General features: G+C 34.6%; 1 protein-coding gene across 1 annotated transcript; it reads right to left on the reverse strand.

Moving 5' to 3' along the window:
• Positions 1–904: 904 nt before the first annotated feature.
• LOC122828434 (SEC14-like protein 2) lies at positions 905–24331 on the reverse strand. The gene is made up of 12 exons (XM_044111993.1): positions 23976–24331; positions 20481–20556; positions 15348–15391; positions 14948–15010; positions 13737–13925; positions 12721–12816; positions 12583–12643; positions 12179–12262; positions 10922–11028; positions 4881–5020; positions 3952–4121; positions 905–3871 (listed from the first exon to the last, which is right to left on the reverse strand). Exons 1-12 carry the CDS (start codon positions 24027–24029, stop codon positions 3657–3659), a joined length of 1299 nt encoding a protein of 432 aa, XP_043967928.1. The 5' UTR covers positions 24030–24331; the 3' UTR covers positions 905–3656.
• Between the last annotated feature and the right edge of the window lie 83 nt (positions 24332–24414).

Genomic DNA, 24414 nt, shown 5'->3' on the forward strand with positions numbered 1-24414 from the left:
AAATCCACTAGATTTGTGATTTTTTTCTTCTGTATGTACTGTGAAACCGAGTAAATTTATGTAATTATAAATCTCCCAATGTGACATATGTTGAATATACTTGTAACAACATTTTGTACATAAAATATTTATGAATCAAAACGACTTTATTGTTTTAACTTATTTTTATTAAGTCTGCTTTCACTTTGCATTCAATTATTTTGCTTGTAATCCTAAAGCTCACAGCTTCCTGCAACATAGTTTCCCTCATTCTGACCAGACAAAATAATTAAGGGAATGAAACTGTTGGGGATATACCACACCATATATGACACCGTCAAACTTTTTCTGCCAAAAATTTGTTTGAAGTCAAAAATTTGCTCAAACTCAAATTTTGAGATTTAAGAAGTTTTTTTTAAAAAAAACATGGTGATTTGAATTCAAGCGTCAGAAAATTTCCAAAGGTCACAAATGTGCCTGTTGAAACATGAGATTAATCTCTGTTTCCGGTACCAAATTTTTGACTTTTGAAACTTTTCTAGAACATTTCAGAATCTCATTTCCTGAGATTTTTGGCTTGTTTTTTTTTTTTTTTACACCAAGTTTTCAGTTTGAAAAGTAAAAAATTTCCCCCAAAAAATCTGAAATTTTGAGATTAATTTCAGAAATTCTCTGGAGAAAATGTTCACTTTTTTTAGTTTCTTTTCTAGCAAATTTAACATTTTTTGAGGTCAGAAATTTCTTCATATTTTCTAGAAAATATTATATATATTTATTCTTAAAATCCCTCGTAGTAAAGGTCACATTTTTTAAAGAGCAAAAATATCTTTGGTTTTGAGGGATAATACTGGTGATGAAATGAAACATTTTGGTTTTTCTTCAGAGCAATATAAATTTTTTTCTTAAGTAATGATAACCAGTCCAGTATAAAAATCTGAATCCAGCTTTAATTACACATACAAAATCAAACAGTGAATTAATCTGCAAAAATAAACATACATAAAGCCAAAGACAGGAATAAATTAAGTATTGCTGAGAAAAATGGATTTTATCTTGACCTCAGTCGACATCCAGCAATTATTTGACTGCATAAACATTTAAAACAAAACTTATTTACCTCAACAGGCAAGACATGAATATATAATACTATGTTGCATAAATAAGATTATTTTTCTCACAAACTGTTGATTATACTGAATACTTATGGAAAGGTTTGTGAAAATTGGTTAGTTACCGTTGACTGGAAGTCCAGGAATTAAAAATCATCAGAAATTTAACATCAGCATCCTGTAGACAACATGACATTTAATTTAAGGAACTTCAGACAATATGTAAACATCGTTGCAGTGTTTTTGTTTTAAATATTTTACCCATTGCACACACAAAAAAAAATTTTGTACACATTGTGATAAATGCTAGAATGCTTGTTTTGCTACAGGTAAGAAATCAATAATATTTATTTTATACATAGAAAACATATTTAGTCATTTGTTAATCAGTGGAAAATCCCCATAAATCAGATTTATACTAACTTTTAAATCAATTCCAATAAGACCACAGTGGAACAAACGTATTTATTTTAAAACAGTTTGAAACTCCAAAATAAATTTAAATGTCTCAAATGGAGATGATTAAAGTGTGTCTGAATATTCAGATAAGATTATTAAATATTTATATAATTAATAGTTTATATAAAATAATACCTTTAAATAAAAATAGAATATTTATATTAATATTAAAAATGTATTAAACAAATTAAACATGAAACCAATAATTCAAAGTAGAATTAACATCAGTAATTAAATAATTACTCAAATAATTAAAATACATTTTAGCTAAATGTATTTAATTTAAATAATTCTAGAAAACTTTAGTTTTTGGCTTGAATACAAAAAAATGGAACAATAAATTTTCAACAAAAAAAAAAAAAAGGAAATTTGAGTTTAAAGAGTCGAAAGTTTGGTAGAAAAAATCTGAAATTATGAGATCTCAGAAATTTTCTACAAACTTTTTTTAATTTCCTGCAAGTGAAAATTTAATAAGAGGAATAACATAAAATACTTTTAAAATAATTTAAAAATCTTAATTATTTCATTACCATCATAACATAAGTTACTTTACAGTTAATTGCTAAATAATTTAATTATCACAAAGCTATTGTTTTATAGATGCTGACATTTGATTGGTTAACATGCACAGACGACGTTGAGCTGCAGACCAATCATGTCGTCCGTAACCGAGTTGAGCTTCACCGGCTCTCATGGGTAAATCTGATCAAATAATTTATTGATAATCCAAACTCAATAAAAATGATTAAACACAAAATATTTGTGGATCCTTTCAACCAGAAATACAAATGTAAAATTTACATGAAATAACGACATTCAATCATATCTTTAAATATATTGATACATTTTGATGCTCTGGTGGGACGGAAGATTAGTTCAAACAGCCAGTCTGTCAAATTCATGCTAAAAATAATATTAATCAGCTTATTATTATTAAATGATCAATTCTTGTGAAAATAAAATGTAATTCTCTTAACAGTGATTGCATTTCCCTACATCTAATTTGCAAAAGTTTTAGGCAAATATATGAATATTGCATAATGTTCTATCACTGATTGTCTATCAATGCAGTTAAATTTGACATCAAGGATTTTATAAACATAACAAACACTAAATAAATGTTACCAAGTCTTTTTATATTCTATTATAAAGAAAAACTTCATTTATTAGCATTCTTGAAATTAAAACACAAAAACAAAGCATAAGAAAATAAAAATAAAAGTCATAATAATATGAGAATAAAGTTGTGAGTTTAAGACTTTATTCCTGTAATTTTATTTTATTTTTTTCTTTGTATGGCCAACATATGAAATAAATTAACTTTATTTACCATTTAATCCTTCAGACTGGAACATTTTGTGGGAGATTTAGCCCCTCCCAACAGGTGCTGGTTTTTGTACTTCCTATATTCTAATTTATCTGGTAAATGTTTTACTTTTGTTTGGAGGAAGTAATTTGCTTTATCTAATATTTTGTTTGAATTGTTCTCTCGTCTCTTTTAGTAGTAATTATGTAAATATTTTTCTAGGAATATAGTTTAGCACAAATGTGTTTTTCTATCTGGGAATGTAAATGTTGTCTCCACCCTTTAACTAGTCCTGGTCGGAGCCGGGCTTTAAAGGCCGGGTGGTTTAGATCAGAGGGAGACTCTCCCTCCTGTTTGATCGTCATGCTGTGAACTGGAATGAAACGTTTGAAGAACTGCATAAAGAAAAATATTTAGAGATCTACAATTTCTGGATTCTGTCTGATTTCTGATCACAAACCAACAGGAATGTTATTAGTTCAAATTTGATTTTAAAAAATGTATTTCTGATTTTAAATCAAAACTTATCTTTGCATATTTATTGCCCAATGTTACTCCTCATAGACTTAATGATTCATTTTTGCTGTTTTTTTAAATAATAGAGGAAGAGAAAAAAAAAAAACTATAATTTGAGCTAATTTTTGTTTAATTTTTGGTTGAACAAAACATTTGAACCAGAGTTGGTACCAAGCCGTAGCATTAAACTGGACTTTCAAGTGAAAATGCGAGACAGCATGGTTCTATTTACATCAAGTACGTCAGGCTGTGCTTGTTTCATCGTTTAATCGATTCTGAACTTATCTTCAGAGCTGAGTCTGTGCGTCTTGCAGCAGGTCGCTGGACTTCTCGCTGGTCCCCCCACTGGACTTCTCGCTGGTCCCCCCACTGGACTTCTCGCTGGTCCCGTTGGTCTGGGCTTCCCGCTGGGACTGGAGCCGGTCCGGCAGCAGAACCTCCACCGTGTAGCTGACCCGTTTGGCCTGGAAGATGCTGTACGTGTTGTCAAACCTCAGCACATCTGTTCAACAGGAAGTGGAGCCTTTTAAAGGGGAGGATCTTGAGCTGTGGGGATTATGGGTAAACAGTCAGACGACTCACAGACTCCTGGAAGCTCACAGGTCAGCGACCCGTCCTCAGGAACCAGGTGAGCGTTGTACCGCTGGCTGGGAATCACTTCCTGCATTTCAGACGCTTTCTTCCACTCTCCCTTTCTCGTTTTTAGAAACACCCCAAAGCCGATGTCTGCGCCTTCGCAGGCGAACTGCCACCTTAAAGAGTCGCAGATAGGAAACATTTATACAAACTGTGTAATGAGATCATCTTTAACTTCAATGTATTTCCGAACAAAAGAATGTGTTCATATTCGAGATGAACATGAACTCCAAATCGACACAAAATTTCTGATTTAAAGACGACGTAATGAGCTAAATTCACATTTTGGACATTTTTATATTTCCATCTGAGTCTCTGCTGCTTCTAAAAACAACCAGAGTTTAAAAAACAAACTCCTGGTTGTATTCTGACAATAAGTTGACATTTTTATTGAATCTGGAAAATGGAAATGTAAAGTCACAAATCAACAGGCACTGACCTTCGCCTAGTGACCCCCAGCGGAACTCTGCCCGTTACCTAGCAACCTCAGTCACGCCCAGCCTGTAACCTAGCAACCCAGCTGGAGTTTAGCACATTTGGCCAGCTGGTTTTAAGATAATACTTTATAGATCACCTGGGGGGGATTTTGTTTGCTCCTGCATAGCAAACTATAAAAATTTAAATAAGTAGATAAAATAAATAAATCCATTTAACATTGTTCCTAAATAGTTCAGTTCAGTAAATAGCGGTTCCTCATTTTACTTGCAACATGGTTTTGCTCGTTTGGTTTATATCAAGCCTAAGGGATGGAAGATCGTTTCTCTTTATGCATGTTTAATTTTAAATTGATCTGTAATTGTCCCATTAGCTCCCAACCCCACTAGAGACAAGGCTGTGAGAAAATGGACGGACGGACGTCCCATTAGCACACTGACCGGAGGACGCAGCCCGGGAACAAGATCTCAAAGTCCAGCTGTTGGGAAGAACCTCGACTGACGGTCAGGCAGTGTTCGTACTCCACGTTGACGTGATCCCGCACGTAGTAGGAAGCAGGAACTGGTCCAACATGGTTTATCTGCACAAGATTCACAAAAGGTTAAAATGCAGGGAATGATGAAAACTTGGGAAGTAGAAGGTTAGAAGAAATCGAGGCTTGACTTACGATGCCGTTTTGTCTGACTGCTTGTCACCATGTTATTTAGACATTCAACAGCAGGTCACACCAAGCACAGAAAGGTTCTTTTCTCCATTTATTCACACAAAAATCAATCAAATAAAACCAGAATAGTGTATTATAATACAGAAACGCAGCTAAAAGGACAGGCCATTGTTTCCTGATGTGAACTCTGCCTACTGCAATGTAATTACATGAGAGTGAGTAAAAACGAAGTGAAATCTGGACTAGAGGTGGGCACTAATCATTTTTATTTCATGATCATTTTGATTTAACGTTGTCCTTTTTTATGGAAGATAAATTGTCCCAGAAATTATTGCTATAAACAATAATACAGATCCTTTAAGATAATTTTCAAGTAATATGAAAATTATAATAATAATGCAAGAACACATTCTTTAACTTTAAATTCTAATAAACTTTTAACACCGGAACTGTTAGTACTTTAAAATATCTAAAATAAAAACAGAAACAACAAATAAAATCAATTACAAAGTTTCTGTAAACAAAACTGTCCTTCAAGAAAAAGGACTAATTGAGACCAAAGACTGAAAACTTTTTATCATCCAGTTTTTGGTGGAAACAGAGAAAAGAGAAAAATGATAAATCATAAAAAAATTTAAATTATTGATCTAGTTTTAATGCATTGTACAATTAATTCATTGATTATTGCGACAGGCCTATTGTTGTCACAATAAATTCTTATTCTTCTTATTATTATATTTTTAGAACAATATTTGTGTTTGTGGGGCTAAAGCTGCTGTGCCATGAAGTCACAAAAAATAAACAAATAGTTTTTAATCAGTATCACAAAATATTGTGAGGAAACTTTAAGTTCTTATTGCCCACCCCTAATCTGGACCCACTTACAACCTAAAACAATAAAAACACTGTAAAAACAGACCAAAGCAAAGCAGACTGAAGGCTGTTTATGTTTAAAACTCTCACATTACATAAACTGTGCACAAGTAAAACCAACTGAGAATAAAAAAACAAAAAAAAATTAAATACCTTACAAAAATCCATAAGGCTCAAAGTTTTTCAAGTTAAAAAAATAATTAAATAGTGATTTCTGATGTTTGCAATTTGTAGCTGTGATCCTTGGTTCAAAAATAATTACAGGAGGAAGAAGTTAATGGTTGGATTCATTTGCAACGTTGACATTTTCTAAGAAAACAAAATTATATTATAGGCTAAATATGTTTGTTTTTCTTCATCATCTTTAGAGTGGGAGAAACTTTCCAATTAAAAAAAATTGTTTGTTACTTGAAATAATATTTTCTGCTTCTTAAATTAACAAAAACAAAACTCTAAAAAAGATATTCTGCCAATTTTTAAAACCAATGAGGTGTTTTTATTATAATTAAATATTTTAAGAGTCAATTATCCAACCAAACACAAAAAAATCTGTTTCACATCAGTCTGCAGTGCACTTACTTTAAATAATATTACCACCTTGATTTCCGCAGTTTACAATTATTTATCAATTGATTTATTCTAACCTAAATGAAACAACAAAGCACTAAAACATATTTAGTACAGATGTTTATTAATGCAATCTATAATGATAAGAAAAGTGTATTCAACAGACCTAAAAGTTAAATTTAACCCTCGTGACAGAAAATGTTTTCTGATAAATGTCCTCCTTGTGCTGTAAGATCATTGACTAGATGACGCTGCGTTTGGTGTGTTATCGTGTGCGAACAATGTGAACAGGTCAGGGCCCAAACTAACCAAAACATCACCGAACAATGTGACGGACACAGCTAGCTAACCGGCGAGAAGCTAAACCCTAAACATTTAGAGGCCGAGTATCCTGAACGCAGACAAAACCAATTTGAATCCTCGTGTTCTTCATCTGTCTTGGGGCCAATTTTTTATCTGAAGAAACAGCCACAAACATGAATCAGTTTTACGATTAGTTCATAGAGCAGCTTCTACTGGGTTGGCTCTACGTTAGGCATGGGCCAGTTCCCTGATCAATGAGTCGCATTTCAGAGTGAGGATGAAAACAAATAATCCACAATCAATGGTTTGAAAGATTGGGATTAGTTCCAGTCAATTAATTTATAGCTTCTGCTTAAACTTTCTTTCAGTATTGTAGTTTGACGGCCATCCAGCAGGGGGCAGCACTGGCCATCCTTAAGGGGAGCCAGTTGATCCAGAAAAAAAGACCTCGGGGTCATGCCTGAACCAGAGTGCGGTTTGTATGATGGCGTACAAGAACAGAAAATCAAGAGTAAATTTCCACTAAAAACACAGAAATTAATCTAATAAATTTTATACAAAAAAAGAAAATTTCAAAATTTGAAAAGTCAAAAATTTAGATATTAATCTAAAAAAACTTCTGTTTTTTTCTAGCAAATGTTCGATTTCAAATTCAACAACTTTCTAATTTTTCTATAAAATTTCTGACAATCTAAAAGTTTTTACGTTTTTTCTTTGCAAATATTTGACCTTTGAGCTCAGAAAAAAAAGTTCTGAGATTATTGTTAAAATTTCAGTTTTTTTTCTAACAAATCCTTTTTTTTAAAACCTAATCTGGAATGCAAATTGCACTTTATGAAGTTCCATTTTGAAATGTTAACACTCAACAAGCCCCTTAAATTTCACTTTATAGTTTTGTATTCAAGAACCTCAAAGGTTCCTGTTTTATAAATATATCTAAGTTCATTAATGTGAGAAAACCATGATTTTCCTATTTATTCAGTCAGTACGTAATACAGCTGGCAGATAACATTGTTATATTAAATATTTCTTAAATTCAGCATAGCAAAAAGAGAAATACAATATCGGCCGTACAGAAAACGTAAAACATGCCAGTTGTGAATTAGAAGCTAAAACTGCGCCACCCTTCACTCCTTAGGTTGCAAGTAACTGTACAAAAAGCAGAAAGACAACATATCGTTTTGGTTTAAATGTTTGTGTAAATAAAATTAAATGGTGCAATGTTCATGACAACTTGAGGATCTCATACCGGCCCATGCCTTTACTGCATCAGCTACAGAGAATCTGATCTGGCAGGGAGATTTTATTGATTTGCTTTTCCTATTCCAGCAAAGCGAGGCGGGAGAGCAGCAGCATGAAGGCGAACTGGACGGTTCTGTTACAGAGCAGGCAGGGGTAAACTTTGCTAGAGCCGTCAAGATAAATTATTCCAGAAGTTATTGCGATAAACGATAAGAATTGTTGTTTTGAGACCATTTTCATTTAATACAATGATAATGGCAAAGTAATGCAAGAACACATTTTCAAGGATCAATAAACTTTAAACTCTGATGAACATTTAACTGGAAGATATTTTAAATATCCAAAAATAAATAAACAAAAACAACAAATAAAATTAATTATGAAGTCTCTAAGCAAAATTGTCGAGTCAAAACCACCAAACTGAAAAGCTTTACTATCCAGTTTCTGGTAGAAAGAAAGAAAAATGATAAATAATGCAAATGGAAATTATTGAGTTTGTTTTAATTGGTCATACAAATGAACTAATTTATTGGTTATTGTTACAGGCTGAATCTGTAAAACTCTTAAGTTTTGTATCTACAATAACCAACAACAGACTACTTTATTTGTTAATTCCAGTACAGCCACTTTATTTTATTTTTGAAAAGGAGGAAACGTTTTTTCCACTTAATGATTTTGGCTCATGTATCCAAAAGTTTGGACACCCCCGTTGTATCATAAACAAAAACAGCCTAAATATTATCCAAACATTCAATGATCCTGTGAGATTTACATGGATTAGGCCCTCAGGATGGGGTGTTTGGTCAGGACAGGTAAATCTGGCGGTTACAGAGCTAGCTTATACCAAACTTTGCAAGTCAAATGCAAATATGCAATATTTCATGTGCACCAGGCAGTCTTTAGTAAAGCAAAGCTGCAATAAACTACATGAGCAAAAGACAAAAGTAAATGCATATCCAGAACAATCCAAAGCAGCTACATCCAGTAACAACATATTTGATCAACCGTTTCTCTTGTTTTATATCCAACACGTTGTATCTCATTGATTCCTGCTACTGATTTTATATTAGTAGCAGCATCGTTGAGTTAATGCTTGAAAAGGAAGCCTGTTGTAAACACTTAAAATGTGCATCTGCTTCTCTCTGGACTCATAAACGTCTCGGATTACATCATTAAAGTCTGTTCTGCACAGATGAGTCAGCATTCCAGATGTTTTTCCAAATAAACTGCAAACTAAAGGCCAGAAAAAACCCCAGAGTCCTAAAGAGCTCTACAAGCTTTATCCATTTATTCTCCCCTAAATTAAACATATCTTAGAGCAAAATATGTCAAGATTACATCTTTTTCAATTACATTTACAGCTACTTACAAACATATTACAGACACTTGAGCTTTGTAACATTTTCTCACTTAACAGCCAAAGTTAAATGTGTTTGTGGGGATTTTATGTAAAATCAGTTCATAATGGTGGAGTGAAAGAAATGCTACCAGTTTTTCTAAATTGTTTACAAGTAAACAATGTGCTTATATTGCACCCTCATTCCTCAAATAAAAACCAGTCCAGCAAGGTAACTTTAAAAGACACCTTACTGGTAAACAGAGTCCACCTGTATGTGATTTAATCTCAGTATAAGTCATCTGTTCTGCGAAAGCCTCAAAGGTTTATTAGCAAACAAATAAACCAAAGAACCCAACACAGAGGTCAGGGGGAAAGTTTCAGCAGGTTAGATTACTGGTCCATTCCCACCAGACAAGGTTAGTCCACTTTTTAAAACCAGCTGACCAAACATACTGGATCTCTACATGGGTTGCTAGGTGATGGGTGAAACTCTGCTCCAGGGTTGCTAGGTAACTAGGCAGCACCCGCTGATTTATGACATTCCAAAACTTTTTGTAATGGTTCATTTTCCAGACACCAAAATGCTTTAACTAAAAAACTGCTTGGTGGGGTTATTTTTAATGCTTTAGCTGTTTCTAGAAGCAGCAGAGACCCAAATGGAAGCACAGAAACATTTAAACTGTTTGCATGATATGTTCCCTTTAAAGCACCTGGGTGACCTCAGCACCAGAGATTGGAGAGTCCAACCCAAAGTCTCCTCAGTGGAAGACATCCGGGTGGGATTGGGCAGTTATTTGAAAAACTTTTCCCTCTCTTTGCCATTATGCTCCACTTTGTGTTGCTCCATTAAACCTGTTGAACTTTGTGTTGCAATGTGACAAACATGTGGAAACGGCACCCAACTGTTTTTTCCACCAGTTCTGATCAAAACATGACTGAAAAGCGGGCTCTGCTGCTGGACTGGCCCCGCCGTTCAAATTGTTACCAGTTGCTTCCATAGTTTCTGTTTCTTTCTAGAAAATCTCTGCATTAGCATGACCTTATTAGTTGCTACTTTTTGTCTTTTATTGCTTGTTGGACTATGACAGAGCAGATTACACCAGTCAGCTTAGGTCAAGATAACCTTAGTGAAGTGGATGAAAGCCGTTTTACTGCAAGTGTGATTAAGAACTGATATTTAATCAAGATCAGAAAACCCATAAGATGGTATCAAAGGTCTGAAAGGCTAAAATGGCTGAATCTGTTGAGGAAAGGCTAGATTATTGCCAACATTTATGCTACAATTATAACTGTACCTAAAACTGATCAAAAAGTTTTAGGTACAACTGGGGAAAAAGTGCCACAATGTAATCGAAGTTGGAAACTGAAAGGGCAAACGCTGCTGTAGAATCAATGAGCCAGATATCTATTTTTGGTTGCTCTAGATACTTATCTTTTCCAACTCATCAGCCACTTCTTGCATGAAATAATCAGCAGCAGGTTTGCTGACTCACCCTCATCCGACAGCGAGGATCTCCATCAGGATCCGTCGCCTTCCCTCCATAAATGGCCGGCAGCTCTTCTGCATCGACGTGCTTCAGTAAAACCTCCTGCCAGTTCCCTAAAAGTAAAAAAAAATGCGTTAACAGTTATAAATAAACGTCCAGGCCCTCTTTACATAAACAACCATGTTTAGTCTATTATAAAAAAATGTAAAAATATGAGCAGTGAGAACGACATGCTGGTATCATTTAACCACGGTTAAGTGGTACCATGTGGTGTTGACATTGTGTGGTGTTTTGATTTATGGTATTTGTTGCACAAGTATAATGGATCAGTGTTATGTTGTGCAGAGTCTGGCAGTTGCGTGGCTGATTAATTTAACTCCAGTCAATTAGAAACAGTTCCAGATTATACATTTTCCAAAATAAGAGGGAGGGCTGAAACTTAAATGTATTAAATCGGTCAGGAATATGGATGAAAGGTGTCGATTAATGAAATGGATTTATCTCATCAATAGTCTAATGGTTAATTTATAAGCCGCAATTTTCTTAAAACCCTGAGAATCGACCGTCTATTTATAACCTGCAGGGTTAATTTTTTCAAAATATGCTGCATTTGTGTGTTAAAAAAATATTGTGAAACTTACGGAGCTTGTAGACTGCTTATATTTCAAAACTGAACCGCATGAGGTGAGATTTTCATCTCACATCGGACTCTGTTTAGACAGTTAGTAATCCCCGTTGTTCTAGTACGGCCGCCATCTTTGTTTCTGTATCAATGGCTCCGCTTTACGAATAACCAGCGGCGCCCTCTGCTGGATGGAGGCCACACTACAACACTAAAAAACGTTCCATCTATACAAACTTTAATAGTCAACCTATTGGAACAAATTTTAACCAAATGAACCATTAATCATCGATTAATCGTAAGTTGATTAATTATTTGCATCCCCAGCCAATATAAATAATGAATTTCAAATAGCAGAAATATTATTGTTGGCTATATTTTTGAGATACTGAACAGCTCTTTCTTTATTGTTTATTTGCATTGGTTGAGTATTAACAAAAACAGAACACTATAACATTTACAACCTTGGCTAATTTGCAGTGCAGATTGGTTTTCAACAACATAAAACAATTTTAAAGACAATAAAACAACATAACATCACTGCACAAATCCTAAAATTTAATTTAAACAAGCTCTGTTTAAAGCTTTAAACAGAGCTTTAAACAGCTCCTGCTTTGTTTAAACTTTTGGCCACATCTCACCCCCCAGGATGTAGATCTTTTGTCGGGTGATTTCACTCAGAAAGTGCTTGACGAGGTTATAGGCCACAGGAAACAGTTTAGGAGCTAAAGGAGGAAAAATTAGAAAACAATGTAAAATAATAAGTATGTTGCAAGCATAGATGGAGTACAAGTTTGAATAAACAATAAACAAATGGTTAAAAAATATGCATACAAAGTTAAATATATCCACATATTTAAAATAAAAAAACCTTCCAATAAGTGGTTCTTATGTGTTCATAGTTCAAGCCTGAACTATGAACAGTTAAACCCCTACTTATCAAGAGTACAAAGACTAATTTAAATACATTGTTATTTAGAAATTGGGTACATGAAGTTAGCTTCATCATTTATTATTTCATTTATTTATTTTAAAATAAGTTTACCCTTAATTACGAACAGCCTCTTTAGGCCTTCTGGGTAGTTATCTTCAAACATCTGGAGGATCTGGAGGAGAAATAGAGCAGAAAATCAGCAAATTGTTCATTTTAAGAGAGAATTACACAGTTTGTGTCGCTTTGCACCTCTCCATATGTTTCTATTGCAGGTTTCCATAAGTGCTTCAGTCCCAGACCTTCAACATCGTAGATCATCGTGATTGACTCGATATTTCTGCCCAGCTAAAACACAACACAGAATAACAATAAAAACAACTAAACTTCCATGATGGAGAATAACATGGTGTTACTATTGCGGTAAAAGTTAAGTTTCTTATTACTTCATTTTTTAGGGCCACAAATTCAAAAAACTACTGACAAATATTCTCATTTGTAATGCAGTTCTTTCGGTCATAAAGAAAAGTGGTTTGTGTTATGAAACTACACAAAATAACCATATTTAAGCATATTTTTAAATTTATTGATACTCTACTAGGACAAATGGTGGAGAAAATAGTGCAAATGAACAACACTAATTGGAATTTTTTTGTGAAAAAATTAATCAAAACGTTTGCCAAAAATCTCAGAAATTATCAGATTAAATTGAGAATCTTTTTTTTTATTATTATTATTTTGGGGAAATTTCAGAATTTAAAAAGTCAAAAATTTGCCTAAAACAAATCTCACAACATTTTGAGTTTGCTGAGATATTTTCTAGAAAGAAATTTGGAAATTTCAGTTTCAAATGCAAAAAATGTCCATGTTTTTTTTTTTTTTTTTATGTCTGATTAATTTCAAAATTCCTGAGTTTTTTTCTCAAATTTTTGACTTTTGAAGCTCTGAAATTTTTGTGTTTTTTCTCAAATAAATTCTCAGCAAATTTTCAAAATCAGAAATGTCTTAGTTTTTGTTTTTTATTTATTTATTAGCTTAATCTGAAAATGTCTGAGTTTATCTAGCAAATGTTTGACTTTTTGAGCTATAAAATTTCCATATTTCTTCTAAAAAATTGTCAGATTAATTTCAAAATTAGTTTTTTGGCGAAAATTTACTCCTTTTATGCATTTTCTATGCTCTAATATATTGTCGTAAGTTTCCATGCTTTAAGCTAGCAGCCTTCTGGACCCGGTGTCCGCCTTAGCGTTAGCATCCTTTGCTCTTACCCTCTCTGACTGCAGGTTGCATTCCTTCTGCAGCATCTCGCAGTCTCTGATCTTGGACTTGATGAAGTCCTGCTTGGACGCAGACAGGAAGAGTCCTTTGGGGTCCACGGGTCCAATCACGTCGTACCAGATGGGGCTGCCTTCGCGGTCGTAGCCACACATTCCTCCTGAGAGATACTTCTCTATCACCTGCAGGGGGCAGCCATGTTGAATCACACGGCTGGTTTTTGAAGATCTGAAGCTGCGTTTCCGTTATAAATTTGCACAAATCTTTGTTTATATTCTGCTAATATAAAAACACCAATAAAAGGAAAAAAACAATTAAATATGAAAATAAACTGAAATCACATTTCTATTTCGATATGGCAGAAAAACCACATCATACTACCGCAAAAACATGGCGGCATATTAAAGCCATTGTAGATAGAAAGAAAGGAATACATTTCTACCCAAAAATTTGGAGAGTTTGAAAAGTCAAAAATTTGATAGTAAAAATAAAAAGTTCCACAAAAAAATTTTCTGAATTTTTTTCCCCCGAGAAAATGTTAAACCTTTGGTTGGAAGTTTCTAGAACATTTTTATGTTTTGAAACTTCTAGAACATTTCTGAGATTAAACTCAAAATTTCATAATTATTTTGAGCAATTTTTCAAGTTTCGAAAGTCAAACATTTTCTTGTCTTTAGTCTCAAAATTTCAGAATTGTTTTGTTAATTTCTGACTTTAAAACTCAGAAATTTCCTTATTTTTTTCATTAAAATTTCTGAGAATAATATCAATATAATAATATCAATACTTTGGGGAATTTTCGTCCAAACAAATTTTCAACTTGTTAAAGTCAGAAATTTCAAAGTTTTTCTCTCGAAAATTACCGACATTCATTTAAAAACTTTTGAACAAATTGAAGCAATTTTCTTTACTTGAAGGTTTTTCTCTTGAAAATTTATGACAATCTCAGCATTTTAGTGTTTTTTATTCCCAAAACTTTCAACTTTTCAACCAAAGAAATTTCGATTTTCTTAGATTAATCTCAAACTTTCTAAGGTTTTTATATACATTTGCTCCACATATTATTTCTTCCATCTACAATGATCCCAACTAATATTAAAACTTTTGTTATCAACTTTGTTTAAATTTCTTTTATAATTTCGATTTGGACAGTTTTATCTCTGATGGAAACGCAGCAGCCAGCGTCTGTTTTTTCGTGTTTTACCTCTGGTGGTTGCCAGTCGGTGATTATCGTGTCTACTTTCATGTGTTTCCTGAACTCCAGGTGCTGAAAGAGAAGATTTGTTTGTGTTTAGCTTAAACATTAGCATGGCGGATTTTCACATGTCCTGCAGATTAGTGGAGGCAGACTAACTGTAAATGATGCAACCGGTAATCTTAATCTGCCACGGGTCTTTATTTAATCTCTTGTCTGTGTCTTATCTGCCTCTGGGTGCAGTGATGACTCAGTTTGTGAACCTTCACCCCCTCTACCCGCTATAATCTGGAGCCTCGCCTGCAGCTAGGTGCGCCTCCACAGATTAATTAATAAAAACGTATGTTTGTTTTTAACTCCTTTGTGTAATTTGCTGCAGATTATTAAATAATGCGTAATATTGCGTTACCTTTCGCAGCATGGCCTCAGACTTCTGCACATTGAAGTTCCTCGCTGAAACAGAAGAGGCAGAGGTTTAATCTAATGAAAAATGTCTTAATCTGGGATTACACACACTTCCTGCAGTTTTAACTTTTCTGTAGCTCTAAAAATAATTAGGGAAAAACAGAAAAATAGTCAAGACAGTTTTGAGAAGCTGAACGATCAAATGTAACAATCCCAGACGTTTTCACGATGCAAATTATGAGATTATAGATTAACGCTGGAAAGGAAAGATTTTTCATAAAGTCTGAGAAAGTGTTGAAATTTTCAGTTTTTCATGTCTTACAGGAAAAAATGACACGTATGTACTTTAAGACTTTATTCTTCATTCACCAAAGGTTCCTCTGTCAAACCTTTGTCTGTTCGTTGTATTTTTGGGAAAACTGAAAATCCCAGAAATTAAATTTCACAAATAATAAATTGTATTTTAATGAATCAGAGCAAAACTAATTCAATCCAACTTCAACTACTGGAGTTTAGATGTTTGTGTAATTCAGAGAAGGTAGGAATGAATAAAAAACATTCACTTTTCAGCTTTTATAACCAGCTTTTATAACGCTGGTGGAGAGCAGAGTGGACAGTTCAACATCTAAGACTCTCTGTAAGGTGATTAACCGTGTAAAGTGACTGAGCGCTTGATTATGCTGCATTCACTGACCCACCGTTAAAACGAGGAGGCGTTGCTAATGCCTCTTTCTTAGATATAAAGGCGACGCATCACGCTTCCTTTAATAACTTAGAGGGGGTGTCAAAGCGTTTTGTTAAAAGTAATTGTGGGCCAAAAAATAAATAGTAAAAAAAACTTTAAAAATAGTTTTTTTTTTTCAGTTCCCAATAATTAAGCAAATAAATACTTTTTTTAAGGAAAGAAAGGCTGAAGTTATTGCAGACAACAAAGAATTAAATAGTTTTTTAACGTCATTGAAATAATAGCAAATTTATTTGAGCTCAAATAAAAAATAAAAACAATAAAAATAAACAAAAATATTCCACCTATCCTCAGCAATAAGATCAGGATTTGTAACACTCTCACTTTAAAAATACATGCTTTAACAAGTGAGGTTTAGTAAATTAAATAAAAGCAGATTTTAGGTTTTCTGAAGTCTGATCGAAGTCTCAAACTTTCTGGGTTTTTTCTAGCAAATTTTTTACTTTTGCAAATTCTCATTGGTGCTCAAGTAAGAGTAGCACTACTTCAACATATTTTACTCAAGTGAGAGGAAAAAAGTATTTGGTAAAAAGTTTACTCAAGTACGGAGAAACTGATCAAATATCAATCATGAAATATTTTTAAATTACATCACCAGATGGATCAAAATGTAAATTTAAGTGGAAATTTTGGTATTTTCAGGACCAAAATGACAATAATTTAAATAAGTAAAATCAAATATAAAATCAGGCAAAATAACATTTTTCTGAATCAGTTTCTTTCAGAATAAAACAGCAGGTGTGTGTGTGTGTGTGTGTGTGTCTGGTGAATTTTGGTTAAAACATGTTTGTTTTTCTTTCAATTGGTCGAAAATCTAGAAATTTTACTCAACTAAGAGTATAAATACTTCATAATAGAGTTACTCAAGTAAAGGTAAAGAGTACAGCGTAGTAAAAATACTCCTAAAAGTAATTTTTAAAAAAAAGTTACTTAATTGAGTAAATTTAACTGGTTACCAGCAAACTCTGGAAATTCCCAAGTTTTTTCTAGATAATTTATGAGATTAATCTAAAATTCTTTGAGCTTTTTGTTGAAAATATAGTCCTTTTAGAAAATGTTTTTATATCCACAAAGGCATCAATACATGTTGTCTATTCCATGTAAGCATGAAATAATATTTAGAATGTAATAAATGTGAAAAGTACTGCAGTAGATCATTTGGACCCTGTAATAATCTCTCTCTCTAGGCTGGAAAAGCAGGTGAGTTCTGTCATAAAGTTCAGTTTTTTACCCACTGATTCAAAGCTCAGGTCAAAATTAATCTGCCAAAGATCTGGAGAGAGTAAAGCCTTGCTCTCATTATCTTTATGGCCGGCAGAAATGCGATTTCCTTACACTTTGGCCTTGATGAGACACATCATCTGCATTAGCCGCTGCTCTCGTTGGTGAGAACGTGACGATTGTGGAGCCAATTTACACGTTTGTTTGTTTGTTTGTTTGTTTGTTAACACTGCTGCATTTGTTTAGATATCTAGACAGGAAATCACTTTTTTATCCCTTTGTGTCAGAGCAGCAATAAGAAGTTATGATTTTCATTTAGCATATTTAGCCTCGTAATTCATTATCAATATCAATAGATGGTCAATAGAACTGATAGAAAATTCAATATTCAACAATGAACTCCGATCAAGAACTGCACAGCATTCTGGGAAATGACTTCTCAACCTCTCACAGCTAGCTAAGCAAAGTCGGTGGATTTGGCTAACTCCCTCTCTGGTTACCTAGCAACGCAGTCATTCTCTGGTTACCTAGCAACAGCCTGTTGAGTAACTGCAGCAGAAGCAGTTTAAGGTTTCTCCAATTTGCCTCATAACTGCTAAAAAACAAAAACAACAGTGGTCTGGAGTGAAAACTACGACTAGCCACGCCGCCAGTTTGGAAGTATTTCAGATATTTAAAACAAAAAACTAATCAATAATTATCAATATTTGACTGATATGATATATTGTAATAAGTATTTCAGCCTCATCGTCCATCCCAACTGTTTCTGATTTTATTCTGAAGAAACTCAGAGCATTAGACCAACTTCAGAGAATCTCCCCAAACTATTAAAATTTTCCTTTCCTTCCACTCAACTTTCCATTCTAATGCTTTGAGGAACAAGTGATGACCTAATGTGGTAGAAGTACAAATCTTTCCCCGTGACTTTGTCGGACATATAGCAGCTCTATTTAAAAAAAAAAATTGATCTTAATTTTCTAATATTCTGAGAAACTAAATTCAGGATTTAGATTTAAATTCAGAATAATTGTCTGGTGCATCTTTTATGCACAAACTGCCACCATGCATTGGAAAACATGTAAAATGTTATTTTTAACCGTTTGATTGTGCTGTGTTGTTAAAATCTAAGTTATTGCATCATTACACTGCAAAAACACAAAATGTCTAATGTTGTTACACTTGGAAGGAACTTTTCAGCAAGAAATAAAAGCTTTAAGTAAATAATAGCTTCATCTTGATTAAAACGTTCCAGTTGGCAGATTAATTTATTTAGAACATGCATGGGGAACGCGTCTCGTTATGGGTTAAATAATTTGCTACTTTTTTTTAATCAATATTAAGGAATTATTTACTTAAAATTAGCCCCTGTTTCTTTCTGAAAAGCTACTTGTAAGTCAGTACATTTGAAATAAGACAAGGAAGATATTTGTACTAAAACTAGACAAAAAAAAACTTGGTGAGATTTTGTGTTTTTGCAGTGCAGCCAGGCTTTTTGTGTTAAATCCTATTTTTATGCAACATTAAATGGTAAATTTAGCCTTACATAAGGGCCAGGATGACATAACTTTAAGTGTTTAGTTCATTTATCACAGTAACAGAGCTTTATTGTTCATGTTCGGAGCTGCCACTCCTTGTTTCCCAGAGGCCAAAGCTGGTATTTTATAACTGAACGGAGCTTAATTAGGAGAACAAAGAGCCTTCAATGCTGCCGAGTTCTTGGTAAGAAACAATTTCTCAATATCTTCTAAGCCCTGAACAGAGCAGCAGACTCCTGCAGCCACCGTAGTCCAGTCCTAATGAGATTAGCTCTGGATTAGATTGATACTCAGATTGTTGGGCCTCTGCTTTAGCCTCTCATTTCCTCCCTCTGTGAAGCACAAAGACGATTCCACGTCTGCTGCTTCACCCTCAGCCTGGCGCGCACCAGCTAATCAACCACTGCTGGTGTTCAGTCAACCGCTTTTATTTATTTATTTCAAACTGGTTTTTAAAAACAAGAAAACAAGCAATCAGTAGGAGAAGAGAAAACATGTGCATGCACAACTAAGAGCAAAATAATTAGGAGCAGGAGGAAGTTAACATTTATTTAATCCTACCCTTTGTCTTAATTTAATGAAATATTTTACTCATATCAGAAATTTTTAATTAAAAGCATGTTATGGTATTCATGTGCCTGTTCAATTTACTTGGTTAAGAACAAACAAATAAATTAGAACACATAAACAAAATGATTACAAACGGACTTGTAACAAGACAAGAAAATCTATGGACTCATAATAATAATTATAAATAACAAACATCAGAATAATTACCAACTCCTTGCCAATGTACACCATATAAATTTTTCATAATCTGTGTAATATAACAAATAAAATAATTTTAAAAAACACAGGAAAATGTGGCAAATACATAAAATAAATTCATTTAATCCTCTCTTGCAACTTAAAAGAAATGACAGAAACCAAATTTCCTGCATTTATTTCTACAAATAGAACATAATTTACACATCAAATGCAATCTGCAGTTTTCTCAGCTTTAATTTAATCAAAATCTGAGAAAACAAAACGGCGCGACGGACATTTTTCATGCACATCTCACATCGGAACAGCATGTTTCTCAGGATATGACTCGATGCAAAATGACGTCAAACAGCAGATAATCGATCAGTGTTTATAAGTTCAGCTGAAATCAAGAGTTTCTCTGTCAACTTCTGCAAACTCTCCTCACTGGAGTTGCATCTCAGTTTCATGCAATTAACCGCAGCAGCTTCTGCTTTCCGCTTAAAGAGCAACAACACTGATTTTCCCTGAAATCCCCAGAAAAGAAGCAAAAAACAGGTGGCTGATGCAGACGGAGACTTTTTTAATGAAGTACAACAATTAATCCAAGTTTAACATGGGAAAATATCTTGTTATAAGTGAAATAATCTGCCAGTGGAACTAGAACTTTTTCATCAATATCAAGGAATTATTTTCAGAAAACCAGCTGTTATTTCTTTTGGAAAAGTTACTTGTAATTTAGTTTTGTCTTATTTCAAGTGAAACTAGACAAAAGATACTTTGTGAGAGTTTGTGTTTTTGCAGTGCTCCCTGTGGTAGAGGCTCCTGCAGAACCCAGGTTGATTTAAAAATAAAAATAAATAAATAAGAGCAGAAGGAGTGATTAGCTCACCTCGGAGCCAGCGCAACAGGAAGTGGTCATGCTGTACTGGAAGTTGAGGAAGAATGTCTTGTACCTTCGACCGAAACTAAAAACAGATAAACAGATGCAGAGGTTAGCTCAAAGATCAGAGATTTACTGTTTCAACACTGCAAAAACACAAAATATGACCAAATATTTTCAGGTTTAGCTTCTAGTCCAAATGTCTGAGTACACTTTAAATAAAACAAAACTTTATTACAAGTACATCACACCACAAACGTCCAGGAACTCTTAACGGAATCGGACCGACCCACTTATTAAATGAGGCTAAATAAGTGACCCTTTATTTGACAGAGTGTGCAGAAGACTGACATGATCAGAGCCAGCGACTCTATTAGACTGGACAGAATCATCAGGACAGCTGGCTCTGTACTGGGACTAAGGCTGGAGTCCCTGGAAACTGTGGTGGAGAGGAGGACACTGAGGAAGGTTCTGTCTATCATGGACAATAAACAGCACCCTCTCCACCACATAGTGGACAGACAGCGGAGCACCTTCTCACATAGACTGCTCCAGCTCTGCTGTCGTAGGGACAGATACAGGAAATCCTTCCTGCCACATGTCATCTCACCGTGCAATAAAAGATAAATCATTGTTCTGCACTAATCAGCCCAATTTTGCACAACTGCACTGTGGCACACTTGCTGTACATATATTTACATATACATATCTGCATTTTTTGAATCTCTGTAAGGACTGCTCTTAAGTTGCATTTTATATTTTACAGCACTTTATAATTTTACAATTTGTAGCATTTTATATTTATTTTATTTTATCTACAACTAGTTGTTACTGTGTCTTGTCTTTAAAGTACTTCTATTCTATTCTATTCTATAACGTGTTAAACATGAACTAACACCTGACATGAACATGAAGGAGTCTTTATGAACGTTTACAACTGTTCTCATGACGAGTCATTCAGTAAATAATGACATTTTAATGCAACGTTCTGTTAAAGTTTTGACTATTTATTATTATTTGGTAAATAATTACACTTAAAGGAAAGTTGCATTAAAAGTGCACCAAAAGTGTCAACTTTGCATTATTTGATAAATAATAATAGTTTTAATGCAAAATCACATTAAAGATGTCATTATATTTTGGATTAATTATTATTTGGTAAATAATGACACTAAATGCATGACACTCAACTTTGCATTCTTTGGTAAGTAACACTTTTAATGCAACGTTACATTAAAATTGATTTTGAAAGTGTATTAAAAGTTGCATTAACATGTGGATTACCTATTATTACTTGGTAAATAATGACACTTTTAAAAGAAATTTGCATTAAAAGTTGGTCAATTTTGAATTACTTGGTAAATAATGACACTTTTAATGCAGTTACATCATCAGGCTATGACATTTAATCAGGATTTCGTATATTGAATTGTTTTGCATTTTTCATAACTAAGCAGATACAATCTGAGGCTTCTATTTCAAAACGTTTGGACGCCACAGATTGAATTACTCTTCATATGTCTGGGAGCGTCACTGCGTTCAGTCTCAGCCAGTCTGGAGCTGGAGGGAGCACTGGTTGGACTGGTGAGGTTTTCCCACACTACTCTATTGTTTCAGGGTCGAGGCTTCAGGCACACACCAGGCGTGACGTTGAGACTCACCGGGCACCTCGCCTAAACTGGAACAAAGGTCTGATGCATGTCGCTGCACGCTGCAGCTTTACGATGCGTCTGAAGACCTTGAGTAACTTTGGGAAGTTTCCAGAAAATCTCCAGGCTGCCTCTGAAGATCTGTTAGCTTTCCTCCATATTTGCTAAAACTGAACCGATTCCCATCATCCTAAAGCTCTGGCCATTATTGTCGGACATGATGTTTACCGTGTCCTGTTGTTTTTGTAACAATGTAATCATGTTTAGTTGTCCGTTTGGAGGATTCCCTTGCAAATGTGGCTCTCTCCTATGGGTGTACTGTCTCTTTAAGACGAACTGTTGGACTCCCTGAGGAGCTGAAACATACCTGGGATTTTATTTATCTCTCATCTGGTAAAAAGTTAGGAATTTTAAAGGGTTTATGAGACTTAAAAGTAAATTTTAGTTGTTACCTCATCATATGTTCAGTATTTATGGTCCGTGAATTTTTCCCAAATTTTCTCATCTTACAATCACAAACCTCCAGGAGTTGTATTGGGTTAAACCAACACAAAGCTGTGAATTTATGGAAGAGGGCATCTCAAAGTTAGCAAAATAATTTTTGTTGATCAACTTGAACACACGCTATATATGGTGCTGTTTTAGAGCCAAAATTAAGACTTGTGAGCATACAGTGATGACTACGACCTTGTTACAGGAAGCTACATCTGTTCTTGAGCTAGCTACCAATTTATGAGCGACCGTGTTGGGTAGTGAGCAGGCAACTACTCACTTGCGTTAGCTTTGGAGCATCCCCACTGGATTACCCTGCTTCCTCTACTGTCCACTAGCGCAGATAGGCTGATGCTGGAGAAGCTAACAATTAGCAAGCCTGGTCATTGGTGGGGTCACCCACTGGACTGGCTACTCATCCAGGTGTCCATTAGCACAGATAGGTTGACCAGTTTAAGCATGCTAGTTACCAACCTATCCATGCTAATGGAGGAAGTAGGCTAACCAGAGGGTGACCAGCCTAGACATGCTAGTTACTAGTCTCTCCAAAGCTAGCACAAATGAGTAAGGCACCTTTTCGGTCGAGTCAGCCCATCATTAATCAAAACACGCTTAAGAATGGATATAGCCTCTGTGGACAAGAAATAGCCACTACTATGTGAGCAATAGTCTTGATTTTGGCACTAAACTTGTGCCATAGAGGAATGGCAATGGCATAGATCCTGGATCTGAGTTCATAGGTAGATGAATGGACCTAAATACAGAGCTGATGTGTTGAAAATTGATCTTCATAGATGAAATATTTGACCTTTTTAGTAAATTAGCAATAAGTTCAGTTTCTAGCTATGCAAAGCTGGTAAGTAGATGCCCTAAAAGACTTGCAGCTGTAGCTGAAAACCTCCACCTCAACTCTGAACTACCTTCTGTTGGTCCATTGGTAAATTTAAAAGACTGAAATTTGTGGTTGTAAAAGACAAAACAGAGGCGTTTACGTTTCCAGAAATTGCTCCCACAAAAGAGCCACCAATTGATAAGCTGATGCAAATATGCCCATTTTACCCATAATTTTTTTTTTACAGTAGCTTCCTATTACTTTCTTATAAAAGTAGTAAATTGAGTGTTTTCATGTCATGGTACTATAAAGCCTTTATAGTGTGGAAGTGCATCCAAAACCGATGTAAGGGATCAAAATTATGGGAGAGGTAAACCGCATGTGAGCAGATATTAAGCTTTTCCACACTTCTGGATTGACATTAACTAAAATAAGCAGGATTTAAAAAAAATAAAAAAAATAAAAAAAAAAGAGTAAAACGAGATACAAACATTATGAAGAGCTTTTTTAATTCATAAAAATAAAACTTACTTGTTCTAGGGCCTCAGCCTGCTTAGGACTGAGGTCTCCAACTCTTCCGCTCATGTCTCAGACCTAAAGCTGGCGGACAGGCAGCGCTTATTCAAAGTCAAATCCACAAACAGGCGCCGTTAACTGCTGGCCGGTTCTCCGTGTGTGACGCCGCCCCGTGATGCTCGTGTACGGCCGCAGTCTCCTGTTACCCTCCGCTGACGGCGGCCTGGAGGTGGAAAACGAAACGGAGGAGGAAAAAATGTAAACACGACTCTCACAGACGCAACGCCAGCAGGTGAACACTTTAACCGACTGACTCGGCCAAAGATCTGCGAGGGAACAAGAGAAGTCACTCCGCCGCAGGAAGAAGGCGCAACTAGATAAAATGGAGGATCCGCCTCTATGTATGGAGGCCACCAAGAACCAAAACTCAACATGGGAAATAAATGCACAAGTA

This window comes from Gambusia affinis, linkage group LG03, assembly GCF_019740435.1.
Source record: "Gambusia affinis linkage group LG03, SWU_Gaff_1.0, whole genome shotgun sequence".
Taxonomy (NCBI): Eukaryota; Metazoa; Chordata; class Actinopteri; order Cyprinodontiformes; family Poeciliidae; genus Gambusia; species Gambusia affinis.

Bases quoted from the DNA above. Each gene is read 5' to 3' on its own strand.
- LOC122828434 (XM_044111993.1), bottom strand. From the start codon at position 24,029: ATGAGCGGAAGAGTTGGAGACCTCAGTCCTAAGCAGGCTGAGGCCCTA. The intron at 13,926-14,947 runs GTAAAACACGAA...TGCCCCCTGCAG, and splicing joins CCGACTGGCAACCACCAGAG to GTGATAGAGAAGTATCTCTC. The intron at 12,644-12,720 runs GTGCAAAGCGAC...TTTCTCCTCCAG, and splicing joins CAATAGAAACATATGGAGAG to ATCCTCCAGATGTTTGAAGA.